Genomic DNA, 19,981 nt, shown 5'->3' on the forward strand with positions numbered 1-19,981 from the left:
ACTCCCATCTTAGTAAATTTACCCCCATGTGTTTTAGGTGCTGTTAGGACTGCAGCAAGACACATTTACCATAGGAATAGGAGATCTTGCTGTGCCCACCATTTCCTCTATGACTCTATAGTTCTGCATTCTCATGGTTACCCAGTGTCTTTGAGCCCTTATATCAAATACTGTAAACTCAAACATTTACAATAACAGGCACAATTACACATATCCATGCTTGTGGGGGACTGCCACGGAGCACTGCTGTGTAATAGACACTTTCTGCAACGTTTGTCAGCAGATCCAGTAGGCAAGGAGCAGCGTAAGGATAAAGTGATTCAATGGACACCCTACGTCTCAGTGTGTATACAGTATTTGGAGATTTAGCTGCGTACCGTACATTAAGATGAGGTGTGGGATGTTAATGTCCACAGGGCAGAAGAAATGAATGGTTACAGCCTGTGGTTAGGGTTGCCCATCTATGGTTTTTCTGTCAATGATTTCATGCCATCAGTGGAAAGTAATGAAGACCCCATCAATGGCAAATCCTTCATAGAAAAGCAAGTATAGAAAACCCCACCATCTGATTGTGTCACAGGTTTTCTTACCTATAGCCCCAATGTTATAGCTGCAGAATGGTGAATACAGTTTAGCTGCTAGATGGGTTGGCAGACCTTGCACCTCTCACTCATTCTGTACCCGGTGTCAGTAAGCACTGCTATGTATGTATCCTTAATCTCTTATACCACTTTCAGACAGAAAAGTCTGAAAGTCCCGGCAATTACCAGGCATTTCAATGCCGGTTAGTTTTGCTGGGACCTGCCTGAACCCCCCTTTCACACGGACAAGCAAATTTGCAGATCAACACGGGTATTTTGTCTGTGTGAAAGGGTCAACCCGGGTCAAACTTCCTGTGTCTCAGACCCTGGTAAATTCCTTGGTCGAAGTACTGGGAATTTCAACCCAGGTTGACTCTTTCACACAGAAAAAGGACCCGGGTTTTTCATGAAATTACCGGGTCGAACTGCTTCACCCGGTAATTTCAGTTTCTGCGTGAAAGGGGGCTAAGTGATCCAATGCTCCACTCGTTCTGTACCCTGTGGCAGTAAGTACTGCTGTGTATCCTTAATCTGTATTAGTGATTCAACACTGTGCTTGTTCTGATAAAAAAATATCTACTTTCATATAATATCTTTATGTAAACTATACGTGTTTATTAAATACAAGCAGGTTAAAAAAAAAGTTAGAGAATTATATAGCCATCATGTTGTAGTTTTGGAATAACTAGTACCTAATAAATGTGTCATTCTTTAAGTAAATGAAATGTTGTGAAATATGCTTTTAGCTTGTGTCGATTGTTTGCACTCAGCAGGTTACGACCCCACCTATAGCTGTCATGTAGACAATAGAGGAAGGAATGCAACCACACCTGGGCCAGTCTATCTGGTTGCATGTCAGTTTGCTGTAACACAGGGGAAATAGGCAGTGTACATTGTGTTTCTGCCATATACTTGCACTTAAAGTTCCTGTGCACTGTGGATATCTTTTTTGACAAATAAATTATTTTATAGATTAATGCTATGAATCCATTTGCATGTGTTGTGCAGCCACTAATCAGTCCCCTCTGGCAACAGCACCATGTTCTGATATCTCAGCCACACCCAGGCTTGGATGGAACACTAAAAATGAGATTATTAAAGGCCATAATAAAGAAGCATATGTCTGTGCTAGTAACAACAAAGAGTTTTATTTGTTTGAAAATACATATACCATGTAGAATATATTCTTTTCATTTGCCTCTCTGAACAACAGTACAGAGAAATTTACATAAAAAATAAAATGTGAATAAAATAATATAAAATATTTACCATTGTTGAGTTCTGCAGGCAACTTAAATAGTAAAATCAATATAAATAATAAATCTAAGACTATACAAGTATAGCCTACCATGTTTTGTATCAAACTTTAAAAGTAGATTTTTCATAGGCTCCAAAACGGACTATTGCAATAAGACTGGCTGCAGCGAATATTGTCATGTATGCAGTAAACATTTAGCAATACAGATTATATCACACACACATGGTATGTATAGCATTGCTACAAGACCAAGTCAGCAACACGAGAAGTACAGTAGAGGTCACTAAAGGACATTCTGCAGCATCACATATCAAGGCTCATCCTAGGCGACAACTCTACTTGTGTAATGCATCTGCTAGTAACATCACCGTATGTATAAAGGATACAGGATGTTTTCATATATTCTGAGTCAGTCTGTGATCTATAAGAAGAGCAGGACCACTTGTAACAATTCAGGCTCACAATTTCTTATGCTATATTAAGAAAGACCATGGGGTGGGTACATTTACTAACTGGAGGTAATTTTAAACCAGCAATCGGAATAAATGCTAAACAAGCATGGCTTTGTATTTATTCCTATTTATTAACCCTCTTGTGGTAAAATATAGGACAAGCGTGTAGACAACTTTATATGTCCTAGTATGGGTATGCAAACAGCAAAATGGTTGGATCAACTTTTACCAGTGCCAGAACTGCTATTGGAATCTTGGGCCCCACTATAACTCCATCTATAGGCCCCATAAACATGCACTTTATATGTCCTAGTATGGGTATGCAAACAGCAAAATGGTTGGATCAACTTTTACCAGTGCCAGAACTGCTATTGGAATCTTGGGCCCCACTATAACTCCATCTATAGGCCCCATAAACATGCACTTCTTGCCTTAAGTAGGCTGGCTGACCATATTATCCCTTTAACCAGGGATACTCATGAATTACACAGGTTCTGTGGCTGCTTAAAACCAGGTGAAATGCAGGCTTGTAGTCAGCCAGCCACAGCACTTCTGTAATTCATGAGTGTCCCAGGTTAAAGGGATAATATGGTCAGCCTACGTGAAGCTGTGACAAACGGTCATTTGGAAGCTGAAAGCTTTTTCAGCTGGGACCATTAGCCAGCCTCATTAAACTTACCCTCCCCGCTATGGATGGAGCACATGGGGTACTTTATAGTTTAATATGACATGTAACATTGGGTGTACTGTGTATTTCTGGATTTTCTTAACCACTTGCCTGGCATGGTCGCATCAGATGCGACCACACCAGGCAGTGTTTTATCTGACCTGGTCGCGTCAGATAAAAGTGCTAGCAGCGGCAGGGAAGGGAAACTTCCCTTTGCTGCTGCTGTCAGGGGGACCGGAAGGTCCCTCTGCCATTCCTGCACCCTCCCCACAGTGTTGCTGTGCTGCCAATCATTGCTGATCGGTCAGTACGGCAGGAACCCCCCCACACACACACTCCCCCCGTCAGTGACTGCCCCAAGCCAGCCTATCCTGTGTACCTGGGCTGTCTGGGCTCTAAAAGGTAAAATCGCAATGTTACCAATGTTCGTTATGTTTCTGATCGATGTTTTTTTCTTTTTTAAACTAAAATCATTTTGCATAGGGTTAAATTCATGTTCTTAACCTTATTCACTCATAAAAAAAAAACAATTTCTGAGCGTTTTTTTTTTAGGAAAAAAATCGTCAGTTAAGTAATTAAGGGGGGTACACATGTACCGATGCGTGCTGAGCGATCTAGCACAGACCGCTCCACACACATCTCTTCCCCCTGCTCAGCGCGATGTGTGCTGAGCAAGGGGGACGGGGGGACACTCACTTCACCCAGCGGTGAAGTAAGCGTTCTAACTAGATTGTGCCTGTATGCAAGCCAATCTAGAACCGGCGATAGCGGCGCGTGGGGCCGCGCATCACTATCGCTATGGGGCATACACGCGGAGAGATGTGTGCTTAATTTCTAAGCAATCTAGCCAGATTGCTTAGAATTTAAGCACACATTGCTACGTGTGTACCCCCTTTAGTTCAGTCCAAGTACTTCCATGAATAAGGTTGCATCTATATTTTAACAAAGTGTTCAAAATAATATCTAGGTCTATGGAGATTTCACAGAATGTGAGGGCCACAAAGAGTTTAGGGAGATTTAGCTATGGGCCAGCTGTTGGACAGCCCCGTCTAAGCCCTGAATAAGGTTCTTATAGTCCCCGAGCATATTCAAAGCATCATGTCCAAATTACAGGATTCATGTCATGGTGTTGTTTATTTATTTTAAACAAATGATTCCATATAAATAAGTTCACACCTAGCAGTTTCTGAAGGAAAACAAATGTTAAAAGCCAGCCTTCCAAACTTAAACATCTATCTATGAACATACTCCCCTTTGTGGGATGTCATTATTTCAATGAAACTCAAGGGGTGGACAGAAAGTATTTGGGCCCCTAGACCATGGTTAGTGTGGGTCAAAGAGCATTTCTGCCAATGTAATAAAACTATTTTAAAAGACAACTCTCCTAAAAGTGCTCCCCTCGAATTTCCTCTCTCTTTTTATTGTTTTAAATCTATCTACCCGAGGCAAGTGGGCCTGGCCTAAACTAGACTTCATAAATGATCTGCACCTCACAGAGAGAAAACACTGCAGTGGGAAGGATGTAGTGACGTTGCTACACAGCAAAACAAGTACTTTCTGTAAAGGGTTTTATGTAGTATGGTGGATGTCTGGGATAGACTGGTGCATTTCCAATCTTTCCTTCCACTCTGCCTTCAGATCCAACTTACTTGACCACAAGCCCAAGTGTATCAGAGTGGGGATAGGCATGCATGCAAGCTAATACAATTAATAATCATCATCAAGTAACATGGTGGTGCGCTGTTCTCTCCCCTCCTCCTTGATCCTAGCCCTCCATTCAAATCTGAGATTGTGGGTTCCCGCTCCCCCTGCCTTATATATGTCCTTCTTCTGTTCTGAGCATTGGGGCTTTAACTACTGCAAAACTCAATGGGCTCCAGTTAACAAACTTAATGGTTATTAAAAACACAAAAGCTTGTGACTACAGAAGCACAGAATGTAATGTGATGCTGGCTTTGTGAGTAGAGACTATATATGATGCAAGGCCCCGGTATGCTGTTTTGGTCTTGGCTAAGTAGAACTCAACAATGGTGACACATTTTATAGAAGATTATTCAGTTTCTGAACACTCTCTAAAAGAATAGCACTCTAGAAAACATTAATCATTACCACTTTGAAATGCTTCACATAATACCAAGAAAGAAAGTATACAGTATTTATTTTGTTGCATCTTCATAACAGCTACACTGAGGTATTGTAGAATGCTTCCTAGGGAAATAGGCTATTTCTCTCCTGTGTCATGCTGATTTACAGAGGAGTATCACAGCCCCATGTCTTCTCATGTGCTCTAGTTCCCTGGCATCACAGAGGAGAAGCATTGCATTTGTATGTCCAGAATCACCTGTTGTTTTGGAATGCCAGTGGAAATGTGCACCTCTCACTTATCACAAGCAACTCACATACACAATGACAGCAAATCATGTAAATTGTTTTTCATTATTAGGGGATATTTTATAAAAGTTGAGGAACCTGAAACGTTTCTTTCAAAATGTTTTTGAGGAAACCACAGGATCTGACTCTATGCGAGCTTCAGCCTAATGTCAGTGAGCCACCACCTATGTCACTGAATGACAGTTTTCAGTCACAAGGGGGTTGTTAGCCTCTATAGGTGGAACTACTATATTATTTTATATCATATTAAATTACAGCGTATTACATTATTTAGGATGCAACAACTGAATTTTTTGGTCATTTTTTAGGTTATAAAAGAGGTACTTTTATGTGTATGTCCTTAAAACAATGAACATTTTATAGACACTTAGTTTCAGAAAGGTTCGGTTGAAAAACAAATACATGTAAAATATACATAATTTGTATTTTCCTAAATTAGTTTTTTTTGTGTGTTCATTAAAGAGGCAAAAAATGACAATAGAATTGCCCCTGATGGGAGGGTCAGAGCTGAACATCAGTTGGCAGGAATTACAGTTTACCTGCAATGTTTGCATGAAGGACACATACTGTAGAAGCATTGTAATATACTCACCTATTCGCTCGAAATGACTTTTCAGAAAGTCCACCGAATAAATGGGTGGATCTCTTGCACCCCGCTCACTTCCTAAGTGGGCAGGATGTGGCAAATAATACAGAAAATTACAGGTCCATAGCATGGGGATGGAGCCAACATGATGCATTTCTATGCGAATCACATCATTTCAGCCTCACACCCTCCACATGGACATGCACATTAGGCCGAGATGGGAACAGTCTAATTATGTCGAGATCAGCCCCACGCCTGCAGTGTTTGCCTATATCTCCTCTCTCCATACAGGTATGAGCTATACGCATCTCTATGTCTACATCACCAATGTACATATGCTTGGTATCATAGCAGCCATCATTATCTGCCCTATCGCTGGTGCAAGAGTCCTTCAAAAAGCAGGCGTATCTTAGCTCTGCATAGACCACAATGCCCTCAAAATGCCCTTGCTATACTTGTGAATAGAAACAGAGACTCTGACGGCAGATAAGAACCACATGGCCCCATCCAGTCTGTCCCTTTAGTGTTAGAGTATTAGGGTTAGGGTTATTAGCATTTCGCAAAACAGGCACAAAACTGTCACATGTAGTGAGTGATGCTAATAACATGATATGCTCTCTTTTTGACTGCTTTATTTAATAGGCTTGAATTGGTTTGAGCTTATGTTGGCATTAATGAAAGGGCACGGCATTTTGGTTTGGGAACTGGGGTCTATTAGTCAATACCTGCACGATGCATTTATTCCACAATCTCTGCTAGGTTATACTACAAGCTGCAGTTAATGAGTAGTCCTGAATGGAAGGTGACCTGGAGAAGCTACAGTACGGTGTGGTAACTGTGAACCACGGGAGAGGGGATGGGATATATGTCGCTACTATATACAACCAAAATAATAAGAATTTACTTACCGATAATTCTATTTCTCGTAGTCGGTAGTGGATGCTGGGGACTCCGTCAGGACCATGGGGAATAGCGGCTCCGCAGGAGACAGGGCACAAAAATAAAGCTTTAGGATTAGGTGGTGTGTACTGGCTCCTCCCCCTATGACCCTCCTCCAAGCCTCAGTTAGGATACTGTGCCCGGACGAGCGTACACAATAAGGAAGGATATTGAACCCCGGGTAAGACTCATACCAGCCACACCAATCACACCGTATAACTTGTGATCTGAACCCAGTTAACAGTATGACAAACGTAGGAGCCTCTGAACAGACGGCTCACAACAAATAACAACCCGATTTTTTTTGTAACAATAACTATGTACAAGTATTGCAGACAGTCCGCACTTGGGATGGGCGCCCAGCATCCACTACGGACTACGAGAAATAGAATTATCGGTAAGTAAATTCTTATTTTCTCTAACGTCCTAAGTGGATGCTGGGGACTCCGTCAGGACCATGGGGATTATACCAAAGCTCCCAAACGGGCGGGAGAGTGCGGATGACTCTGCAGCACCGAATGAGAGAACTCAAGGTCCTCCTCAGCCAGGGTATCAAATTTGTAGAATTTTGCAAACGTGTTTGCCCCTGACCAAGTAGCAGCTCGGCAGAGTTGTAATGCCGAGACTCCCCGGGCAGCCGCCCAGGATGAGCCCACTTTCCTTGTGGAATGGGCCTTGACAGATTTAGGTTGTGGCAAGCCTGCCACAGAATGTGCAAGTTGAATTGTGCTACAAATCCAACGAGCAATCGTCTGCTTAGAAGCAGGAGCACCCATCTTGTTGGGTGCATACAATATAAACAGTGAGTCAGACTTTCTGACTCCCGCCGTTCTTGAAATATATATTTTCAATGCCCGGACCACGTCCAACAACTTGGAATCCTCCAACTCGTTAGTAGCCGCAGGCACCACAATAGGCTGGTTCAGGTGAAACGCTGACACCACCTTAGGCAGAAAATGAGGACGCGTCCGCAGTTCTGCCCTGTCCGTATGGAAAATCAGATATGGGCTCTTATATGATAAGGCCGCCAATTCTGATACTCTCCTGGCTGAAGCCAGGGCCAGTAGCATGGTTACTTTCCATGTAAGATACTTCAACTCCACCGATTTGAGCGGCTCAAACCAATGGGATTTGAGAAAATCCAAGACTACATTAAGATCCCACGGTGCCACTGGGGGCACAACCGGGGGCTGTATATGTAGTACTCCTTTTACAAAAGTCTGGACTTCAGGAACTGAAGCCAATTCTTTCTGGAAGAAAATCGACAGGGCCGAAATTTGAACCTTAATGGACCCCAATTTGAGGCCCATAGACAATCCTGTTTGCAGGAAATGTAGGAATCGACCCAGTTGAAATTCCTCCGTGGGGGCCTTCCTGGCCTCACACCACGCAACATATTTTCTCCAAATGCGGTGATAATGTTGTGCAGTCACCTCCTTCCTGGCTTTTACCAGTGTAGGAATGACCTCTTCCGGAATGCCTTTTTCCCTTAGAATTCGGCGTTCAACCGCCATGCCGTCAAACGCAGCCGCGGTAAGTCTTGGAATAGACACGGTCCCTGCTGAAGCAGGTCCCGTCTTAGAGGTAGAGGCCACGGATCCTCCGTGAGCATCTCTTGAAGTTCCGGGTACCAAGTTCTTCTTGGCCAATCCGGAGCCACTAGTATCGTTCTTACTCCCTTTTGCCGTATAATTCTCAGTACTTTTGGTATGAGAGGCAGAGGAGGGAACACATACACTGACTGGAACACCCACGGTGTTACCAGAGCGTCCACAGCTATTGCCTGAGGATCTCTTGACCTGGCGCAATACCTGTCCAGTTTTTTGTTGAGGCGGGACGCCATCATATCCACCATTGGTTTTTCCCAACGGTTCACAATCATGTGGAAGACTTCTGGATGAAGTCCCCACTCTCCCGGGTGTAGATCGTGTCTGCTGAGGAAGTCTGCTTCCCAGTTGTCCACTCCCGGAATGAATACTGCTGACAGTGCTATCACATGATCTTCCGCCCAGCGAAGAATCCTTGCAGCTTCTGCCATTGCTGTCCTGCTTCTTGTGCCGCCCTGTCTGTTTACGTGGGCGACTGCCGTGATGTTGTCCGACTGGATCAACACCGGCTGACCCTGAAGCAGGGGTTTTGCCAGACTTAGAGCATTGTAAATCGCTCTTAGCTCCAGTATATTTATGTGAAGAGACATCTCCAGGCTTGACCATACTCCCTGGAAGTTTCTTCCCTGTGTGACCGCTCCCCAGCCTCTCAGACTGGCATCCGTGGTCACCAGGACCCAGTCCTGTATGCCGAATCTGCGGCCCTCTAACAGATGAGCACTCTGCAACCACCACAGAAGAGACACCCTTGTCCGTGGCGATAAGGTTATCCGCTGATGCATCTGCAGATGCGATCTGGACCATTTGTCCAGCAGATCCCACTGAAAAGTTCGTGCGTGGAATCTGCCGAATGGAATCGCTTCGTAAGAAGCCACCATCTTTCCCAGGACTCTTGTGCATTGATGCACAGACACTGTCCCTGGTTTTAGGAGGTTCCTGACAAGTTCGGATAACTCCCTGGCTTTCTCCTCCGGAAGAAACACCTTTTTCTGAACCGTGTCCAGAATCATTCCCAGGAACAGCAGACGTGTCGTCGGGGTCAACTGAGATTTTGGAAAATTCAGAATCCACCCGTGTTGTTGCAGCACTAGTTGGGTTAGTGCTACTCCGTCTTCCAGCTGTTCTCTGGACCTTGCCCTTATCAGGAGATCGTCCAAGTAAGGGATAATTAATACGCCTCTTCTTCGTAGAAGGATCATCATTTCGGCCATTACCTTGGTAAAGACCCGAGGTGCCGTGGACAATCCAAACGGCAGCGTCTGAAACTGATAATGACAGTTTTGCACCACGAACCTGAGGTACCCTTGATGTGAAGGGCAAATTGGGACATGCAGGTAAGCATCCTTTATGTCCAGGGACACCATAAAGTCCCCTTCTTCCAGATTCGCTATCACTGCTCTGAGTGACTCCATCTTGAACTTGAATTTTTGTATGTACAGGTTCAAAGATTTCAGATTTAGAATAGGTCTTACCGAGCCGTCCGGCTTCGGTACCACAAATAGCGTGGAGTAATACCCCTTTCCCTGTTGTAGGAGGGGTACCTTGACTATCACCTGCTGAGAAAACAGCTTGTGAATGGCTTCCAATACCGTCACCCTGTCTGAGGGAGACGTTGGCAAAGCAGACTTTAGGAACCGGCGAGGGGGAGACTTCTTGAATTCCAACCTGTAACCCTGAGATACTACCTGCAGAATCCAGGGGTCCACCTGTGAGCAAGCCCACTGTGCGCTGAAATTCTTGAGTCGACCCCCCACCGCTCCTGAGTCCGCTTGTAAGGCCCCAGCGTCATGCTGAGGGCTTTGCAGAACCCTGGGAGGGCTTCTGTTCCTGGGCAGGGGCTGCTTGCTGCCCTCTCTTACCCCTTCCTCTGCCCCGAGGCAGATATGACTGTCCTTTTGTCCGCTTGTTCTTATAGGACTGAAAGGACTGCGGCTGAAAAGACGGTGTCTTTTTCTGTTGGGAGGGGGTCTGAGGTAAAAAAGTGGATTTTCCGGCAGTTGCCGTGGCCACCAGATCCGATAGACCGACGCCAAATAATTCCTCCCCTTTATACGGCAATACTTCCATATGTCGTTTGGAATCCGCATCACCTGACCACTGTCGCGTCCATAAACTCCTTCTGGCAGATATGGACATCGCATTTACTCTCGATGCCAGAGTGCAAATATCTCTCTGCGCATCTCGCATATAAAGGAAAGCATCCTTTAATTGCTCTATAGTCAATAAAATACTGTCCCTATCCAGGGTATCAATATTTTCAGTCAGGGAATCCAACCAGACGACCCCAGCACTGCACATCCAGGCTGAGGCGATGGCTGGTCGCAGTATAACACCAGTATGTGTGTATATACTTTTTAGGGTAGTTTCCAGTCTCCTATCCGCTGGATCCTTGAGGGCGGCCGTATCAGGAGACGGTAACGCCACTTGTTTTGATAAGCGTGTGAGCGCCTTATCCACCCTAGGGGGTGTTTCCCAGCGCGCCCTAACCTCTGGCGGGAAAGGGTATAATGCTAATAACTTTTTTGAAATTAGCATTTTTCTATCTGGGTTAACCCACGCTTCATCACATACATCATTTAATTCCTCTGATTCAGGAAAAACTACAGGTAGTTTTTTCACCCCCCACATAATACCCCTTTTTGTGGTACTTGCAGCATCAGAGATATGCAAAGCCTCCTTCATTGCCGTGATCATATAACGTGTGGCCCTACTTGAAAATACGTTTGTTTCATCACCGTCGACACTAGATTCAGTGTCTGTGTCTGGGTCTGTGTCGACCGACTGAGGTAAAGGGCGCTTTACAGCCCCTGACGGTGTCTGAGACGCCTGGGCAGGTACTAACTGGTTTGCCGGCCGTCTCATGTCGTCAACTGATTTTTGTAATGTGCTGACATTATCACGTAATTCCATAAACAAAGCCATCCATTCCGGTGTCGACTCCCTGGGGGGTGACATCACCATTATCGGCAATTGCTCTGCCTCCACGCCAACATCGTCCTCATACATGTCGACACACACGTACCGACACACAGCAAACACACAGGGAATGCTCTTATCGAAGACAGGACCCCACTAGCCCTTTGGGGAGACAGAGGGAGAGTTTGCCAGCACACACCCAAGCGCTATAATATATATGGGAACAACCTTATATAAGTGTTGTTCCTTATAGCAGCTTAAATATATCCAATATATCGCCAAAAAATGCCCCCCCTCTCTGTTTTACCCTGTTTCTGTAGTGCAGTGCAGGGGAGAGTCCTGGGAGCCTTCCTCACAGCGGAGCTGAGCAGGAAAATGGCGCTGTGTGCTGAGGAGAATAAGCCCCGCCCCCTATTTCGGCGGGCTTTCCTCCCGTAGTTTTAGATAACTGGCATGGGTTAAATACATACATATAGCCTTAATGGCTATATGTGATGTATTCTTTTGCCATAAGGTATTAAAATATTGCTGCCCAGGGCGCCCCCAGCAGCGCCCTGCACCCTCCGTGACCGCTTGGTGTGAAGTGTGTGACAACAATGGCGCACAGCTGCAGTGCTGTGCGCTACCTTCATGAAGACTGAAGAGCCTTCTGCCGCCTGTTTCCGGACCTTCAATCTTCAGCATCTGTAAGGGGGGTCGGCGGCGCGGCTCCGGGACGAACCCCAGGGTGAGACCTGTGTTCCGACTCCCTCTGGAGCTAATGGTGTCCAGTAGCCTAAGAATCCAATCCATCCTGCACGCAGGTGAGTTGAAATTCTCTCCCCTAAGTCCCTCGATGCAGTGAGCCTGTTGCCAGCAGGACTCACTGAAAATAAAAAACCTAAAAAACTTTTTCTAAGCAGCTCTTTAAGAGAGCCACCTAGATTGCACCCTGCTCGGACGGGCACAAAAACCTAACTGAGGCTTGGAGGAGGGTCATAGGGGGAGGAGCCAGTACACACCACCTAATCCTAAAGCTTTATTTTTGTGCCCTGTCTCCTGCGGAGCCGCTATTCCCCATGGTCCTGACGGAGTCCCCAGCATCCACTTAGGACGTTAGAGAAAAGGCATTCCCCTCACCTTGAGCTGCTACGGCATAGCGCAGTAATACAGCAGCAGCTAATTTCAGTGCAAAACAGCAAAATGCATCTCTATCTCCTACAGAACACACATATTTTGTTCCTGTTTGGTGCATATCTCTGATATTATGCAATGCATAGATTTTACCCTTGGGGATGTCTGCAGGGCTGGTAAAATTGTAAATATTCACATGGCATAACTACAGCAGCTAAATTTGGGTTAGACGACCACGTACCAGATTTTGTTATGGCACATGACAGCACTAAAATTAGATTCAAGCAGTAGTTGCTATTTAGCCAAATGTAAGGTTCCTCCACAAAAGGCCTTGTTTTTATCCACGCAGGTGGTGGAAATCATTATTCTGCCTGAATTTTCAACCTAATTAAAACTATTTAAATACAAACAAGTGACAAATACAATCAGTCCAAATGTTCTCTCCCTCCTACGGGTGACTTAATGAATGAACGTGGCTGGCACAAGCAGTGTTTTAGTAAGCAAAACAAGTGTAAATTAATGAAGGAGGTGGCCCTAAAGTATTAGCAGGCAAAACTTCCAAGTGACATTTTCATTATTTATAACATCTGCATTTGTAGTCAGAACCCAGACATTTCCAAATCTGACATGCAAGTACGTCTCTGTACATCAGGCACAAAGGGCATTGGCAAATTAAATTATGTTGTAGCCTGCATTTTGTCCACTTTGCAAATAGTCCACACAGTCTGAAATGTATTAGAGTTACAAGTATACATTCCCTGAGGGAGGCAGAAAGGGGCATTTGGTGGATGGAAAGAACAGTGTTGGGAGAGTTCAGTTGTGTGAACACAAAATAAGTTTAAAAAAAAAAACTATTAAAATGGTTATGGATCAATGGGTCGATCTGCATAAGGTCGATAGTCAATTAGTCGACCACTATTGGTCGACATGGGAACAGGGTCGAAGGGTCGATACAGTGAAAAAGTTGGCACGGGACAGGTCAACACATAAAAAGGTCAACATCAGGTTTTTTGTATGTTTTTGGTGTCATTTTGTCCACAACATGACCAGGAACCCCAATTAGTGCACCGTGTCACCTTGCATGGCTCTGCTACCACTGTGCTTGGTACAAGTAACAATAGCCAATCGTAGTCCACGTGGATGGTAAATTATAAAAAAGTTAAAAAAGAAAAGAAAAACTAATTTCGACCTATTCATGTGTCAACCTTTTCACTGCGGCAACATTTTTCTAGTGTCGGCCTATTTCCCATGTTTACCTTGTCCATATCGACCAATAATGGCTATTGACTGTTGGGAATCCGGTCTGAAGGTCGACAATGTTTAGGTCGACCACTATAGGTCGACAGTCACTAGGTCGACAGGGTTTCTAGGTCGTAATGTGCTAGGTCGACAGGTGAAAAGGTCGACATCAGTTTTTCTAATTTTTTATCTTTTTTTTGAACTTTTTCATACTTATCGATACACGTGGACTACCATGCGAGGGGACACGGTGCACTAATTGGGGTTCCCGGTCACTCTACGATGAAAACGACACCAAAATAAAAATATCATGTCAACCTAGCACATGTCGACCTAAAAACCCTGTCGACCTTCCAACCCTATCGACCAAGTGACTGTCGACCTATAGTGGTCGACCTAAACATTGACGACCTAGACACTGTCGATCTAATGATCCACACCCGACTGTTGACCTAAGTGCTGTTGACCTACCATCCGGATACCTTTAAAACATAATTTAAACTGTTCATTTACTGAAAACAATTTACTAATGTGCACCTTTCCCTATGCCATGGCCACAGGAAATTGGGTGTATGTAGCAGCTTCTGTTCCGCTGTGCCAGCAACAATTTGCACCCTCGACCCCAACCCCCCCCCCACCCCCCAACCGGCCACCCTTGAAGAAAAATGCATTGTATGCAAATAAAGGAGGCATCTGTAGGAGTGTATAATGGGAGAACACTCTGCACAGCATGGTGTTATGAATGGCAGGCAAACATATCACTAATAGACTAACTGTGGTAATAACATTTCACACAAGCAGCAACCATATTATTTATACCTTACATATTTTATACAGTCTTTGAAAATTATAGAGCCAACTTAAAATGTATATCAAAATATTGGCTCCCATATGGCCTATTTAACAAATGTTTGAGAATCCAGCATGCCTCCAGAGCCTTGACATCATGTGACAGACGAGCCGTGCTATTCCCGCTCTAGAGAACATTCCACCATATTGCATAGTTGCTCTAATCCTCAGTGTTTAGGTTTGGCGTGTAACATAATGTATCAAGATTTTTTTACAGTTTTGGCAAAACAATGGCAAAAATGTTGTGCAGAGTTTCTGTAGATGCAACAAAATAAATACCTCAGATGATTAAACATAGATAAAGGCAATATATTGAGTATATGTTTTGTGATCCAGTCATAAAAACACAGATTTCCTTGGAAAAATAACACCACTTTGTGTTTTCTTCTCTTCTCACAAACAAATTTCTCAGAGCACATTTACAAGATATGTCTGCAACACTTAGGAGATAAAATGATTCACGCACTGACTTTTACACGGACACACGGAAATGTACAGGAAATAGAATAAATAAATAAATACTTTTAATCCTTGTCATAAGCTATTTAAAAACACTGATATTTGAGGACACAAATGTACTTTTCCAAACAGCCTAGGATAATTTGCAGATTACTATGTGGTAGCGTTAGAGCCATGGTTACATTGCTTAACACCTATGACGCTAAGCTGCTTTGCTTATAGGACCCTGAAGTCAAAATCCCAAATTTCATACTCAACAGAATTGTCAGTAGAATGATGTAGCCAAGAAACAGTAATTGCAGCTACTGAACAAGTTAGCTGATGTGGCAAATCGGTTTGTAGGCTCTATATAGATATAGTGGTGAGTGTCAGTACTCCCTGCACATGTCCCATTACCCCTAAGGTTTTCTCTTTGAGGATACATCACATTCAGAACAGCAAAATGAAAACAATTTAAGACAAATTGGTGAGACTGTTCCCAGGCTAGGCTTACTATCAATCAGTTAATGGCCATAAATCCTCGCCTGGAACAACTTCTGCTGATTTGTGGGTTGCAGCTCTTGGAAGATATAGTCTACAACTGGTTTTCTGATGACCGAGGAAGGTAAACGTCACAGTACAAAAGAACAAACTCGCTGACATGTGTATCATGGTGTTATGGCTGAAAGCATACTACAGTACATGAAAGAAGAATGCTTATGTTTTCACAAACATACAAGGGAAGCTGCCATAAAAATCTTTTCAGTTTTTTTGATTGCGCTGAGTAGTCTGCTGTATTACCACATACACATAGCTTTAATCTATTTAATCTTACTATTCCACTGACTCATTTCATTTTGTAAATATAGTATGTTCTGAGCTTCGTTAAATGCATTACAGTACACTGCTAAGAACAAATGCATTCTGTGGGCAGTATGCGCCATAGCAAAACTGGTGCAGAGGATATATTGTTTTAAATGCTACATAAATGGAGTCTTCTTCATTACCACTAGTGTGATCCTGGCATTCTGCTGCCTGAGGAAGCATACCTGTTCATCTGCTACACAAAGTTACCAACATGTCATGTAAACAATTAAATACAAATAGAATCACTTAAATCAATGTTATTACTCTCTTTTACTGACTTTGTACACGTTGCTTCTCCTCAAATCAGACAGTCAGTATAGGGGCAACACAGGCAAACGCAGGGGGATATGGATGCCAGGAAGTCTCTGCCTGGATCTGACCTCCTGATGAAAGGATGAAGAGAGCTGGTGGAAATTGCATTGCAGATGCATTTGAACTACTTTTTGCACCGCAGGACACATATGTCTATTTATAATGTATTCAGTGTCTATAGGATATACATGACCTGTGATGTTTTTCAGTGGAAATTCCCCCTGCAATTACCTCTTGGCCACCAAACTAAATGAGTTGCAACATTAAAATTGTCACTTTGAATAGGACCTTTAAAATGAAGCATTGTCTTATGCGTGGATTGCTCTAGTGAAGCCGCACTGCGGCTGCTGTTCTGTTGTAGTATAAACAGGAAAAGGATGGATAAGGTCAGGCTTGATCTTATCCACATAAACGTGAAGGATACTGCCCCTTGTATTGTAGCCTAACTACCCCTTTCCTGCCAAACTGCATCTCATATAGCTACAGGGCGCTGGTGATAGAAGTGTAAAATAATTGGCAACTGGCTCCTTAAATTTCAGCAACAAATTGATGAATTTTGATGACGCAATCATTCTCAAACTGTATATTCAGAAACATGTAAAACAATAAATTCAATAAAAAATAAATAATTTCTATATATATATTAATATTTTGCTATGCTAAACTCCAATAGATTGTGCCTATAATTCTTCCCTGCAATGATAAAGCTGTGGACAGGCAAACCAGAAGCCCCTCCTGGGGGCTTTGCATACATTAATGAGCAGCTGGTCCCTGCAGATAGGGGACTCACCATGGCAATCACTATAATCATCAGTGAGGGAAAATAAAACCATGTGCTCTATTTGTGCTAATGTGTGTTTTGTATCTATGGCCTTTGCAGATCCCTTGCTTGTAGTGTGTTTAATGACATCAGATGTCACCTCATTACCTCTACGTAAGGTTCACTAGTGAGCTTGCACTCACCAACATTTGCAGGCAGAATACGAAATCAGCAAGAAAAAGCAATCTTGTGTTGAGGTCTTTGGTTTTACAATAAAGTAACAAGGCCAAATGAAAAAATAATGCTAAATAAGGATAATTACGGGAAACCCTTTCTTGTAGTAGCTGTTTCCTCTGCTACTAGAACTGGCTTCAGTTTCTGGCACTTACTTAAGCAAAGAATCTGGAGATTGAGATATGTTATAACCCTTTCACTTCTGTTGGGACCTGATTGCATTGCTGAAAAAATGATTTCCAGGGCTCCATGGCAGTGGAAGTTTTCAGGTATGGTGGATGTGGCTGTGCTTCTCCCTCCGATAGACCCTCTATTTGTTCTCAATCAGCGTCTGGACCTTATAGACAAGATCCCGGGCAAGCTTCTGAATATGCTTTATGTTGTGCCTTTCTGCCATCTCTGAAACACAGAAAATAGCTAAAAGCGACAGCAAATGCTAATAAAGGATGACTTACATAACAAATGACACTCTGAGTTATGTTCTTTGGAACTTAATTAACACTAAACAATATAAAAAGGAGTCAACCAGTCTCAGTGAAGAGCACTTCCCCCACATAGCAGAACTGTCAGGGATGAACATATTTCATATAACTGACCTAACCATTTCTTTCATTGGTGCTCAGTACGGGATTTGTTCTAACAGCGAGCAGCATTTCCTATAACAACAATAACTCTGACCTGACTGTATACCATTTGTGAGCATGAGGATCAGAGTCTAGTGTAATATGACTCTGATAAATCCATTGTCAATGGCTGTTAGGATGTTACGTTGTTCATTCCATTTTCTAAAGATGTATTCCATAGAGAAGTTGTACCTGGTTCTTGAAAAGCTGATAAAACAATACTTATCTTTTCCCTTTGTAAGCCAGATAAAGAAGCCAAAAACAGCACTTTGGAAAACACTTACCGTTAAAGAACTTTATTATATCAGTAAAATCCATATTATTTTCCAGGATAATATCACGATAAACTTCCACCAGTGCCAAGGCAATGAAGAGGACAAAGTGAGAGGATGACACTTGCTTAGCAGCCCAGATGGTTTCCCATACTGAGAACACATCATCATACACAAGTTCTGTTAAAAATAGGGATGGGGTTATAGATAGCAACAAAAATATCTTTGCCTATATAAAACATTCTTAAGTTATTCTTTAACTTTTATTACATAAACAAAACTCTTAAGATAGTCACATATACTGCACTGGTCTGGGAACTGAAATCTATATGCATTTGATTTGTTTGTATCTGGTTTAACCTACTGGCCAAGAAGCCACAAATGGTCAGCAATGCTAAACTAGTGGGACAATAACTGCACACACATTTAACACCATGCCTGACAATAAGCCAACCATTGTCCACTGCATTATTATCAGGCATTGGGGCTGTTTAGTGCCACATTGCTGGTGTGTTACAGCTGGGGTTGGAGTATTCAGACTGGCTACCTGGTAAAACTATTTAGTAAAGAATATCTGGTATAAGCATCTGGTATAAGTAGATACCTCCTGCATGCATATGTAATACTATGCTGTGTCCGAGGACCTGCGACACCATTGGCTGGCTGAGTAACCCATGAGGTTGTGCAGGTTAGCTACTGCAGCCAGAATATCTCTGCTGAAATATAAAGACCATGGCCTTGGCAATCCCACAAAACATAGGTAAAATGGAGGCCATCGCTGCCTCTTCCACATCCCCAAATGGCTACAGACTGTCAATCAACTGACTATATGGAGGGAAGGGGGGGGGGGGTTATGGGTGCGCCTTGGACTTAAGAGTATGCAGCTGCATTTTCAATTTTTCTGTAGGCAACTTCTAGTCTCATCATGATTGTAGGCACTATGATGGCAAGTCTTGAATAAACTGATACCATTTGTTAGCTTTAGGGATTATTTCGGGGCATGGTGTCTCTTGGGTTGGTGTGGCCTGGCTGCTTTGGGGCATCACATTATAATACTTAATCTAGCACCTAATATTTTGTCTACCTATGTAACACCTTTTAACATTGTAATTATTACTTCTCACCTATGTAACACTCTAAACACATAGCTTCTGCTTCTTACTTATGTAACATGTATTAACAATTTAACCTCTCATTAGTGTGATACCCTTGGGGTGGCTGGGCTGTGCTGACTTGGGTGGTCCTGGGCCCTGGACTTTAACCTTAATATTATGGACCCACCAGATGTGGTTACCTGGTCATGGTTGGTGGACCTATACCTTTTGCCAAAAATGATGCTAAGTGCCGCAATTTTGCTCTATGTTATAATTATTCTGATTAGCAGTGCTTAGAACAATAGAGTGTGCATCTGCATTTTAATTTTTTTCTATATCAATAAACTGGCGTCTGCAGTCGCTCTACGTGCAATGACACAGTACGGGTCAGGGGTGCATCCATAAATTACCAAACATCAGTACTTGCTTTTTTACCACAGCAGTGTTGGGACTTGAATCAGGCCCAATGTGTGGGAACAGAATAGCTAAACATTAGTGGAAGTAGATCAAATGCTTATTTAAGAAAGTATTTATGGAGCTAACTGTAAATGTAATTGAAGGAAAACAATAAAGCATTAATAATCTCTTTATAAAGTGAAAAAATGTTTAATGTTTGAAAGAAAAGACCATATTACATAAAATTATGCCAATTTGTCCATAAATCTTTGGCTCTATGGTCCTATTTTGAATAGGTTTCTACTTTAATCCCCTATATTTTCATAATTACAAATTTATAATGTAATACAGGAATGCAATGAACACTGCTCTTAGCTTCAGTTACGC

The 19,981-nt window shown here is 43.0% G+C and overlaps 1 protein-coding gene across 2 annotated transcripts in view; it reads right to left on the reverse strand.

The window, feature by feature from the left end:
• Positions 1–14,408: 14,408 nt before the first annotated feature.
• The window catches only part of SGSM1 (small G protein signaling modulator 1), a 446,529-nt gene continuing 440,956 nt past the window's right edge, over positions 14,409–19,981 (reverse strand). For both annotated transcript variants that reach the window (XM_063913222.1, XM_063913221.1), the window contains exons 24-25: positions 18,117–18,284; positions 14,409–17,608 (exon numbers count right to left, since the gene is read on the reverse strand). In XM_063913222.1, coding sequence (XP_063769292.1) covers positions 17,520–17,608; positions 18,117–18,284 — 257 coding nt within the window. In that variant the 3' untranslated portion in view covers positions 14,409–17,519. The remainder of the gene's footprint in view (positions 17,609–18,116; positions 18,285–19,981) is intronic.

Source organism: Pseudophryne corroboree, chromosome 1 (genome assembly GCF_028390025.1).
Source record: "Pseudophryne corroboree isolate aPseCor3 chromosome 1, aPseCor3.hap2, whole genome shotgun sequence".
NCBI classification, from domain to species: domain Eukaryota; kingdom Metazoa; phylum Chordata; class Amphibia; order Anura; family Myobatrachidae; genus Pseudophryne; species Pseudophryne corroboree.